This window comes from Chiloscyllium punctatum, chromosome 3, assembly GCF_047496795.1.
Source record: "Chiloscyllium punctatum isolate Juve2018m chromosome 3, sChiPun1.3, whole genome shotgun sequence".
NCBI lineage: Eukaryota > Metazoa > Chordata > Chondrichthyes > Orectolobiformes > Hemiscylliidae > Chiloscyllium > Chiloscyllium punctatum.
Genome location: NC_092741.1, coordinates 19,753,162 through 19,766,129, shown reverse-complemented (window position 1 = coordinate 19,766,129; position 12,968 = coordinate 19,753,162). Strand labels below are relative to the sequence as shown.

Genomic DNA, 12,968 nt, shown 5'->3' with positions numbered 1-12,968 from the left:
GAGCAGGGATGTCTTGCTGCAGTTACACAAGGCCTTGGTAAGACCATACGTGGAGTATTGTATGCAGTTTTATGTCCTTTTCTGAGGAAAGATGGTCTTGCTGTAGATGAAGTGTAGTGTAGTGTAGTGCAGTTTGATTTGTGGGATGGTAGGACTGACGTACGAGAAGTTGAATCAGTTAGGATTAAATTCAAAAGAATGAGGGAGGGTTTCATAGAAACCTTTAAAATTCTAAGAGGACTACAAAGGATATTCCTGTTGGTGGGGAAATACAGAATCATATCGAAGGATATGGAGTAAACCATTTAGGACTGAGATGAGGAGAAATTTCTTCACGTATAGAGTGGTAAGCCTGTGGAACTTGCGAACACAGAAACCAGCTGAGGCCAAAACATTATACAAGTTCAAGAAGGAGTTGGATATAGTACTTGGGCCAATGTAGGGGAAAAGCGGGAAAGGATTACTGAGTTGGATGATCAGCCATGATCAAAATGGGTGGCAGAGCAGGCTCGAAGGGCTGCATTGCCCTCCTTCTGCTCCTATTTTCTATGTTTCTCTATTTGAGTCTTATGAGCTCCTCACACATTAGTAGAGCCGAGCCGCTCAGGCAAATCAAGAGTCCATCACTCATGACTTGTGCTTTGCAGATGGTAGTCAGACTTTGGGGAGTCAAGTGGGAAATCTGTTACTTAAATAACTGCACAGAGGCCAGGTCCTGTCACTAAGTCACCTTTTATTTACTACTGCACAGTGGCTGTGGTCAGCCAACTCAGAGTCTATCCTCAACTAGGAGATTCTAATCTCCTGGTTATATTGGTCGGCCAAGGCTTTCCTGATTGGCCCAGGTTAACAACCCTAATCAAGAATCATAATTTCAATCACTTACAGTTATCATGGAACTCCTACATTTCCACATGCACTTGCATCCAGTACCCACAACAGTGATAATAGCCAGTCCAGTTTTGATTGTGGTAAATGGTAGCCAACAGAATTTCAATATCAAGGGACGACAGTTAGATATGCTTTTGTGGGAGATGGTCATTGACTGGAAACTGTGTGACACAAACCTTACTGGTCACTCCTGACTTTATAATTGAGATAAGATCATTGATGAAGCAGCTGAAGATGATTGGGCCTAGGAGACAACCCTGAAGAGATGTTCTGGAGCTGAGATGACTCGCCTCCAATAACCACAACCATTCTATTTAAAGTGAATCTTGGTTGGGTTCCTTGATGTCATACCTGGTCAAATGCAAGGTCATTTACTCTCACCTCTGGAGACCAGTTCTTTTGTCCATGTTTAGACTAAAGGGTCAGAAGTCTGAGTGCCATCAATGAAACCCAAACTGTATGGCAATATTGCTGAACAAGTGTGGCTTGATAGCGCTATTAACGACCACTTTCACTTTGCTGATGGATTGAGAACAGGCTCAGAGGGCAATAATTGGCCAGGTTGCTTTTTGTGGACAGCACATACCTGTGCTGCGGTAAATGACTCACTCCTGCATGATTGGTAAATATATAAACTGAGGTTGACCTCCCAAAGGCTGAGACACATTTGTGGACAGCCCTTTCTAGTAAGAAGCTATCTCAGCAGAAAATCAAAGCAAATGTATAACTGACTTTAATATACTAAGAATCCTATACCTCAGAGGACTGTCGAGGCTGAGTTATTAAGTATATTCAAGACTGAAATAGATTTCTATTCAGTAAGGGAATCAAGGGTTATTGGGAAGAGGCAGGAAAGTGTCGCTGAAGATTATCAAGTCAATCATGATCGCACTGAATGGCTTACTTCCGGTGCTGTGTCTTATTGTCTCAGAAAGTATCAAAGTCATAGAATTGTAAAACTGCACAGCATGGAAGGAAATAATTCTGATAATTTTGGCTGAGTCAGCTCTTTCGAACAGCATTCCAGTTAGTTGTGGTTCCCTGATCTTTCCCTATAATACTGCAATTTTTACATCTCAAGTATTTATGAATTTGCTTTAAAAAAACAATGCTGCCATAACACATAGCATTTTCAAAATATTCTCTTGGATTAAACATCATCATAATTTGACCAACACAATAAACTGCAGTGAACCCCAACATAAAACTGAATATATTACCTAATACTTGTTGTTTCAATTTTTCTACTTCTTCTTTCAATTTTTTAATTTCCAGTTCTCTGCTTGCAGTTACTGGACCATCCACAGTTGAATACTGAAGTGCCTGAACAGTCTGAGTAGACTCTAACAAACAAGACAAAATGAAGCAACGTTAAGGCAGCAGCAATTTTGAAACTGCACTGCGGACAATGTGGAGGAGTTAAGACGTGATCTTATATTCAAAAATGAATGGTCTGTGTAACCAATGGCTGCCTCATGTACAGTAAACAGAGCAATGAAACTGATATAAAGAAGTGAAATTTTAACTCCTGCAACAGAGTCTAACATTGGAGTGGAGCAGCAAGAGGCAACGACTTTGCACAGAGTGTCTGGGCTACTAAGGTACAGATAGATGAATGTATATTTAAATTCAATAATGTGAAATAAATACCTGGAGAAAACTATTGATACTTACCTGTTCATTATTAAAGTGTACAGATCTGAACTTTATTCTTAGCCTGTGTACAATTGTTTGATCGCTCTTTGTTGGCTATGTAGAACAGTCCATCTTCCGTAATTACACTGCCACCACTCCTCACCTCTTCCTCCGCTACACTGATGACTGCATTGGCACCACCTCGTGCTCCCGCGAGGAGGTTGAGCAATTCATCAACTTCACCAACACATTCCACCCTGACCTTAAATTTAACTGGACCATCTCTGACACCTCCCTCCCATTCCTGGACCTCTCCATCTCCATTAATGACAACCGACATTTTTTACAAACCCACTGACTCCCACAGTTACCTGGATTACACCTCTTCCCATCCTACCTCTTGCAAAAATGCCATCCCATATTCCCAATTTCTCCGCCTCCGCCGTATCTGCTCTGAGGAGGACCAGTTCCACCACAGAACACACCAGATGGCCTCCTTCTTTAGAAACCGCAATTTCCCTTCCCACGTGGTGAAAGATGCCCTCCAACGCATCTCGTCTACATCCTGCACCTCCACCCTCAGACCCCACTCCTCCAACCGTAACATGGACAGAACGCCCCTAGTGCTCACCTTCCATCCTACCAACCTTCATATAAACCAAATCATTCACCGACATTTCCGCCACCTCCAAACGGACCCCACCACCAGGGATATATTTCCCTCCCCATCCCTTTCCGCTTTCCACAAAGACCATTCCCTCCATGACTACCTGGTCAGATCCACGTCCCCCCAGCAATCCACCCTCCCTTCCTGGTACCCTCCCCTGCCCCCGCAGGAATTGCAAAACCTGCTCCCACACCTCCTCCTTCACCTCCATCCAAGACCCTAAAGGAGCCTTCCACATCTATTAACGTTTTACCTGCACATCCACCAATATCATTTATTGTATCCGTTGTTCCCAGTGCGGTCTCCTCTATATTAGGGAGACTGGACGCCTCCTAACAGAGCGCTTTAGGAACATCTCTGGGACACCCGCACCAATCAACCACACCGCCCTGGGGCCCAACATTTCAACTCCCCCTCCCACTCTGCCGAGGACATGGAGGTCCTGGGCCTCCTTCACTGCCGCTCCCTCACCACCTGACGCCTGGAGGAAGAATGCCTCATCTTCCGCCTCGGAACACTTCAACCCCAGGGCATCAATGTGGACTTCAACAGTCTCCTCATTTCCCCTTCCCCCACCTCACCCTAGTTCCAAACTTCCAGCTCAGCACTGTCCCCATGACTTGTCCAGACTTGTCCTACCTGCCTATCTTCTTTTCCACCTATCCATTCCACCCTCTCCTCCCTGACCTATCACCTTCATCCCCTCCCCCACTCACCTATTGTACTCTATACTACTTTCTCCCCACCCCCACCCTCCTCTCATTTATCTCTCCACCCTTCAGGCTCTCTGCCTGTAGTCCGGATGAAGGGCTTTTGCCCGAAACGTCGATTTTATTGTTCCTCGGATGCTGCCTAAACTGCTGTGCTTTTCCAGCACCACTAATTCACAATCTCTTGAATAGCACCATATCTTCAAACATTCACTCCCTCTGCCATTGGCACACAGTAGCAGCAATGTTTACAATCTCCAAGATGCACTGCAGTAACCTACCAAGCTCATTAGACAGTCATAAACTTATAATTACTACCATCCTGACTTGGAAATTATTTGTTGTTCCTTCCATATCACTGGGTCAAAATCCTGGAAAACCCTCCTTAATGGTATTGTGGGAATATCTATGCCAGATAGATTGCAGGGCTTGAATGCAGCATCTCATCACCATCTTCTCAAGGGGCAACTAGGGACGGGCAGTAAATGCTGGCCTACGCAGCAACCCCCATACCCCATGACTGCATAAAGCAGTGTTAGAACTGCCTCCCATTTCATCACGACCTGAAAAACATCTTGTTTCTTGCTAAAGACAGACACAAGTATCAATTTAATATCTCAGCAATGTGAACATGCATAATCCCCTTTTCAGTCCTGAATTGTCCACATTCCTCCTCTTAGCACCTTTTTCCTATTGATAGGCCTATAGAAGACTTTTACATTCCCTTTGAAATGTTGGCTGCCAGTCTTTTTCTTCTCCATCTCTATCTCTTTCATCATCCAAGAAGGTCTATACAGGTTTGATTCACTTTCACGAGAATATACCTTGTCCATGCATTAATTATCAATTCTCTAAAGGCAGCTATTGTTCCAATGCAGTTTCACCTGCTAACCTTTAACTTCAGGTGATTTGGGTCTGATCCCTTTTCAAATCACTGAAGCTGGCATTTCTCCAGTTAATTATTCTCAATTTGAGCTGGTAAAGTGGTATAAGTTTTAACTAGTGGAGGTCCAAAAACATATCGAGGTTGAGATACATAGATCATAAAAAAGTCACAGACAAATACAAAAAATAAGGCAATAATGGATGCTGGGCTTTATCCTGAAGACTACAAGAGGGTAAAATTCCACCATAGCCATACAAAGCCCTGACTACAGCACAATTGGAATTTTGGTGAATACAGGGTGAGGAGGCATAGTCTAAAAATTAAAAGTAGATTTCTAGAGGAGTGAAATTTCATAAACACATCTACTTGCCAACCGTGGAAGAAGTTTGGAATTCACTTCAGTAAATGGCAATTGATGCTAGGTATATTATTCACTTTAATTGTGAAATTCGTGGACTTTTATTAAGAAAATAGATTAAGGAATAAAGGGCAAAAGAGGGTACATGGAGATAGAACACAGCTCAGAGGGGCTAATTAATCCACTATTGTTCCTAAGTTTCTCACAGTGTGCCTTAACATTATAATTTTACAGACATCAAGGGCGAGTGCTTCACAACGTCACAAACCAAAATCTGGCTTTGCTTTAGACCCTCACCTTGAAGTTTCCTACTCAGTTCAAGTTTTTCTTGTTCTAAACGTCGTATCCTCCTCTCGTAAGCCTCAGTGGCCAGGCTGTCCTCTAATGTCCGCTGAACATTGATATCGACATCTGTTGAGGATGAACCAGCAGCATCTCTCAGACTGCTTCTGTCAGACAGAATACTGAGAAGAAAACAAATATATTAGAAAATATCTGCACTGGACATAAAGAATTACTGGTGTAAAGCAAGGCAAAAAACAAAGCACTTGGATATTTGAAATCCAATTAGCATGATGCAGGTAGCTTCTACTAGAAAAACCTGAACTCCTCACAAATAAGCCTGCTCTTGAACAGGCTGTATCTGAAATTTAAATTTGCACTTGTAAGATCACCAATACTTATACACAGATCTGTAACAACTATTTAAGATGCTGCATTCAAGCCCTGCAATCTATCTGGCATAGATATTCCCACAATACCATTAAGGAGGGTTTTCGTGCAATATTTAACAACAGACTGATGAGCTTTAAATTTTAAGTACTTCATTATGTACTGGTTATTGCACATCACTAATTGCCCTTGAGAAGCTGGTGAGCTGACTTTTTGAAATTCTACAGTTTATACAAACATACAAGCAAAACAGTTCAGAAAGGCTGTCTCGTTGGCCCCTCAAACTTGCTCCAATAATTTCTAAGACCATGGCTGATCTGATTATTCCACATGCCCATCTACCCAACAACTTTTTGCCCCATTGTCAATCAAACATTTATGGACCTCTGGCATAAAAAATATTCAAACACTCTGTTTCCACCAACCTTTGGGGAAAAGAGCTTCAAAAACATCCAACCCCCAGAGGAGAAAATTTCACTTCGTCCTTGTATTAAATGGGGGACTCCTTCAGTTCTCAAGTGTCCCACAAGATGAAACATTCTTTCCACAAGCACCCTGCCATGGCCCCTAATAATTTGCATTTTTCAATCAAGTCACCTCTTAATCTTCTAAATTTCAGGGATACAAACCCAATCTGTCCAACTTTTCCTTGTAAGGCAACCCACCCATTCCAGGTATTAATCTAGTCAACCTTCTCTGACTTGCTTTCAACACTTTTACATCTTTCTTTAAATAAGGACACCAATTCTGTACACAGAACTCCAGAAGTGGTTTTTATCAATGTCCTGTGGAATCGAAGCATAACTCGCTGACTTTTGTGTTCAATTCTCATTGCAATAAAACAAGACATTCTTGGACAATCAGATTCCTCAACATTACAGAGATCTGCATTTCGGTAATACACTCTTTTTTCAATCTTCCTGCCGAATTAACAATTTTACATTTTCCCACATTATACACTCCATTCACCAGCTCTCTGCCCACTAACTTCATCTGTTTCTTTTCCTCTGTACCTTCCTCACCCTCTTCACAGCTTACTTTCCTACATAATCCTTGGGTCACAAATTCAGTAATCATAACTTTGGTCCTATATCCAAGTCATTTATGTAAGTTGTAAAAAGCTGAGGTCTTAACACTAATCCCTGTGGCACACTGCCCACTAACATTTGCCAATCAGAAGATGACCCACTTTTGAAACTTTTAATTTCCTGTTAGCTAGCCAATCTTCTATCCATCCACATGTTAGCCCTGGCCCATCAGGTTTTATTTTCCACAATAACCTTTGAAGTTACACCTTATCAAATGGCTTCTGAAAATCTAAGTACAGTACCTCCACCAGTTTCTCTCTATTGACAGCACATCTTACTTAAATAAAAATCAGCAAATTGTTTAAACATGTTATAATTATTACAAAACTGTGCTGACTGTCTGATTACCTCAAACTTTTTAAAGTATCTTGCTATAACACCTTGAAAAATATTTAATATCTCCACTGTGTCAGATGTTAAGCTAATTGCCCTGTGTTTCTTGCTTTCTGTCTCCTTCCTTTTTTGAATAAAGGAGTTACATACATTGTTTTCCATTCTAATGGTAAAAAGGTAAAGATTCCTTAGAGACCATAGGGCTGTTCTCTCATTATGGGGAGACAGCTGGTGATGGTTTAACATGAGGGCCACCACCACTCAGGTAGGGGGAGAAATTGAGAACCTTCCCTAAATCCAAGGAGTTTTGGAAAAGTAAAACCAAGTATATCAACTACATCACTAGCCTGTTCTTTAAAGAGCACAGGATGAAGTCCATCAGGAGTCAGGAACTTGTCAGCCTGCAACAATTTGCTCAGGATCACTATCGTGGTGAGTGTAATTTCTTTGAGATTCTCCATCACTTCAATGTCTTGACTGGTAGATATTTCTGTGATGGATAATTCTGGGATATTATTTATGTCCTCTACATTGAAGGCCAATGCAAAATATCCTATCAATTAAGCTACTGTTTCCTTATTTTCTGTTATTAATTTCCCAGATTCACTTTCTAAATGATTAACATTCACTTTATTAACTCCTTTCCTTTTAAAAGAACTGCAGAAACTCTTACTATCCATTTTAATATTTTTAACTAGCTATGTCTCTAATTTTGCTCTCTTTATTAATTTATAAATTAATCTTTGCCAGTTTTTATATTCTATCCAAGCTTCTGAATGCCAACCACCTTTGCAGAATTACACACTTTACATGTAATATTGTAGTACAGTAGTCTTCCTTTTGGAATTTTTCTTGCTCATAGGCATGTAGCTAGTCTGTGTATTCTGAAATGTCTCTTTAAATGCCTACTACAGCATCTATATTGATCCAATTTGCCAGGATACCTTAATTAGATCTGCTCCCATGCTCTACTAATTGCTTTTATTTAAGTTTAAAATACTAATCTTGGATTCACTCCTGAAAACTGAATATAAAATTTAATCGCACTAAGGTTGCTGATGCCCAAGGACACTCTTCCAATATGGTCATTAATCAATCCTACCTTGTTGCACTATACCAAATCTAGCACAGGCTGCTCTGTGGTTGGCTCCAGAATGTGCTGTTGTCAGAAATTATTCCGTAAATAGTCTATGAACATGGGGAATAGGTACACACAGACTGCTGTTAGGGAGGAATTTCCATATTTTGTTGCTGCAACAGTGATTGAATAAGGATAAGTTTCAAGCTAGATGTACACCTTAGAGGGGGATTTGTAGGTGGTGGTGGTACCGTGTATCTGCTGCCCTTGTTCTTCTCGGTGATGGAGATCACAGGTTTGGAAGTTGCTTCATTGCACCTTGTAGGTGGTAGACACACTGCCACTGTCAATGGTAGAAGATGTGAATATTTCAAGTTGCAAATAAAAGATTGATTTGTCCTGGTAGAGTTGAGCTTCTTGAATGTTATTTGGTCTTGGAAAGTAAATGGGACCTCTCATTGAACCTTGTGGACTGATGGACTGAACTGTTCCCCACTTTGTTTTCTCCGTTCAGCCATAACATTTTTTTTGCCTCTATGAGAGTGTGTGGTTTTAAAAGGGGTTATAGTTTCAACAAGTAGAATTATTTGTTGATTACTGATAGTTGTTGAGTTTGTGGTTAAGATCTTTTATTTGTAATAAATGGTAGTAATTGTTCAGTACAGGTGTCTGGTCGATTTTTTCTGTTAACTTGAATCTATCAGACAAGTAATTGAGGACTTTATGTACTTAAATTAAATGTTGACTTTTGTGATGACCTTTGGAATAGTGGTGTTCGAGCATCAGCATGTTCTCCTAAGTGGGTCATAACATCAGCAACAATCATAAAGGAATGAAGAAAAGAATCTGCATGCATTAGTGCAACTGATGCTTTGTACCAATTGCAAATGTTGTTTTACTCATATATTTTAGATGTCTATTAACATAGCTGATTGAAAATGATCTATGATTATTTTGAGTAAATTGATTGTGTTGTCAAACTCAGTAGCTCAACAAATCAATCCAGTCATTCTAAAATCATTAGCCTTTTCAGTTTTGCTGCCAAAATTGATTAGAAAGAGGTCTTCCAGTTAGTTGTACCTTAGATTGTAAATATATTAAACATGATGAAATCCCACGTTTGGGATATATTAAACATTATGAAATCCCATGTTTACACAATCTCGTAAATGGTGCACTGCCCAATAGAAAACTCATTTCACATTGTGATGATGTGGTGGTGCCAGTTTTGGACCGGGGTGGACAAAGTCAGAAGCCACACGACACCAGGTTATAGTCCAACAGGTTTATTTGAAATCACAAGCTTTCGGAGTGCTGTTCCTTTGTCAGGTGATGAATAAGCTGTACTCCTGATAATAATAATAATAATAATTATAAAAATCAGTGCCCTGATCTATCTGTTTTTGGTTCAAAATGGATAAGCTCACACTCACTTTCATTGAATTTCATCTGCCACAGTTGTGCCTCTTCACTTAGCATAAAATTACAAAAGAATATTGATAGACTATCATTTACACTGTCTACAATGCCACCTAATTTTGTGTCATGAGCAAATTTGCATATGTGACTTTCTGTATCACATCCAAATTGTGAATAAATAATAAGGCCCTAACACAAACCATTGAGAGTTACCACTGGTCACATATCTGCCAATTTGAGGACCCTACTTTCTGTTCCCTGATACTCAACATGTTTCCCTGCCATATCAGTAATTTACCCTCAATTCCATTGGCTTCTTTTACCCCACATAACAGTCTGTTATGTGGGACTTTTGGATTGCCATATAAACAATATCCAGAGGCATTTCCCTGGCACTACCTTAGTCACCTCTTCAAAACATTCAGTGAAGTTTGTCAGGTATGGCCTACCTGTCATGAATCCATGCTGGCTTGCCCTGATTTAACCAAAAATTTTCATAGCGCTCAGCTACCTTCTCCTTAACTATAGACTCCAACAATTTCCCCATCACAGATGTCAGACTAGCTAGTCTGTAATTCCTTGGTTTTCCTCATTCGACCTTCTTAAAAAAATAGAGTTATATGTACAATTTTCCAATCCAGAGGAACAACTTTTGAATCTAAGGATCTAAAAAATTATAGTTTGGGCATTTACAATGTGCTCCCCGACATCCTTCAACACTCTCAGATGGAAACCAACAGATCTGAGGATTTGTCAAGGTTTAATTGCCGCGGGGGTGGCACAGTAGCTCAGTGGTTAGCACTGCTGCCTCACAGCACCAGGGTCCCAGGCTCGATTCAAGCCTTGGGCGACTGTCTGTGTGGAGTTTGCACATTCTCCCCGTGTCTGTGTGGGTTTCCTCCGGGTGATCCAGTTTCCTTCCATAGTCCAAAGATGTACAGGTCAGGGAAATTGGCCATGCTAAATTGTCCGTAGTGTTAGGTGCATTAGTCAGAGGGAAATAGGTCTGGGTGGGTTAGTCTTCGGAGGGTTGGTGTGGACTTGTTGGGCCGAAGGGGCTGTTTCCATACTGTAGGGAATCTAATCTAATCTTAATTCCATTAATTTCCTCATTACTGATGGTTTACTTCGGTTAATTTTATTCAGTCCCTGTTCCTGACCCACTACTAATTTCCTCGGGACTCCCAGTAAGCTCTCCCCTTTTCTACTGTCAATGCTAAGTCAAAGTAATTATACAATATGTCTGTCACTTCATCATAGTCAGTGACAGTATCTCCACTTTAAGTCTTTAGTGGGCTAACATTGCTCCTGATCACCCATTTTCCCTTTATGTAACTGTAGCATTTCTTCGTATTGATTTTGATGTCCCTGTCAAGTTTCATTTCATAATCCCTTTTAGTCGCTCTTATAAGCTGCTTTGTGGTCCTTTGCTGGTCTTTGTACCTTTCCCATTCAGCACGATCTGTGCTGTTGTTTTGCATTTTTCTAAGTCTTTCCTGTTAGTTTTATACTGTCCCTTATCTCATTAATTGTCCATGCCTGATTATTTCTGTGAAGTGGAGCTTTTCCCTCTGAGGGGTATAAACTGGTTTTGTATTGAGTTTAATGTTATTCTAAACATCTTCCACAGTTGTTTTACCCATTAGCAGACTGTGGAAAGTCTTTGTCTGACCTTATTCAAATTGTCTCTACTACAATCTAAAACTCTAAATCTAACCTGATTCCTGCTCTTCACTTTCAAACATGACAAATGAACTTGAATATGTTACGATCACTATCTGATAAATGAGGGAAGTATCTGTCCGATTGATGAAGCACTGACTACAATTTTCCAAACCTTCCTGCTACCTGAATTTGAATGCTTGCTTTTGTGATTCATGTATGAATCATGTATGAGAACTCTCAATCCCCTTATGTTCTGTAGCATTCTGAAATCTTCCTCTATTTAAATAATTATTCAGCTCCTCTAATCTTCCTGCCAAAATGCATAACCTCTCATGTAATTTCCATATGCCAGTTTCTGCTCACTGAATTATCGTGTCTATATCCTTCTGCAGACTGTGTTATCCTCACCATCTGCCATTCCACCTATTTTTGTGTCATCCACAAACTTGGCTATCGTACATTCACTTACTTCATCCACTTACATGGTTCCATTCCTACCTAGTTAATTACATCCAGAGAATCATTTACAATAGCTGCGCTTCCCACTTGTGCAACTTTACCTCTTGTGTCACCCAATAACCAAGCTTTGGCTCCCTCCTCCTTTTGATTTCAATGCTGGCCTTTGGTAACATCACAGTTCCCTCACACATACTGACGACACCCAGGTCTATGTGATTACCACCACCGTCAATTCCTCTAATGTTGCTGCTTCTCTGAGCAGAAATTTCCTCCAATTACGCACTGGGAAGACTGAAGCTACATTTTTCAATCTGTGCAATAAAGCCTGAACTCTGACTGCATCCTTCTACCCAAGAAACAATGGGATATTAAATCAGTCTGCTCACAAATCTGTTGCCAAATTTGACCCTGGAGTGAACTTTCAACCACATATTCGTGCCAGCACTAATTCCAACTCTGTAACATCACCCAACTTTGCTACATTACAGCTTATCTAATACTGAAAAACTCTTGTTCATACCTTAGTTATTTTGGGTTTGATTATTCCAATGCACTCCTGGCTGGTCTTCTGCATTTTATCCTGGAAACATTTACAGTCATCCAAAATGCTATAGACTGTGCCTTAATTTGTATTCACCTGTGACTCCTGTACTTGGTAACCTACACTAGCTCCCCTTCAAACAATGTCATCATTTAAAACGTCTTGTCCGTGTTTTCAAAACCCTCTATGACCCACTGATTCCCAGTCTTCTTCTCCAGTCTTACAATCTGCTGAGATATCTGCATATCTCTGACACTTTGACACCCTCAGTGGCTGCTCCATTTACGCCCTCTGTCAGGGAATCCAAACATTTTCTGACCAGCATTGCTGAAGAGAGGATCATGGTTTTTCAAAAAACTGTACAAAAAATTCTCATTACTTTTACTGGTGCAAACCTGGAGTTTGAGGAATTTATGTCACACTCACATGTGAAACAAAAATGCAGGGATCTAAAGCTGCCTCACAGCTGTTCAAATGATAGCCATTGTCTCCCCGCAGCTCCTGAGCCCATGGCAAAATCTTCACTCTATCCAGTCTTTTCTCCTGAACTCCTCCAATCCTCACTT

At 40.6% G+C, this 12,968-nt stretch overlaps 1 protein-coding gene across 1 annotated transcript in view; it reads right to left on the bottom strand.

Moving 5' to 3' along the window:
* LOC140456550 (serine/threonine-protein kinase MRCK alpha-like) overlaps positions 1-12,968 on the bottom strand; it is a 567,354-nt gene that overhangs the window by 165,285 nt on the left and 389,101 nt on the right. The window contains 2 exon segments of the mRNA XM_072550745.1: positions 2,112-2,234; positions 5,445-5,611. Of these exon segments, the coding sequence (XP_072406846.1) occupies positions 2,112-2,234; positions 5,445-5,611 (290 nt within the window).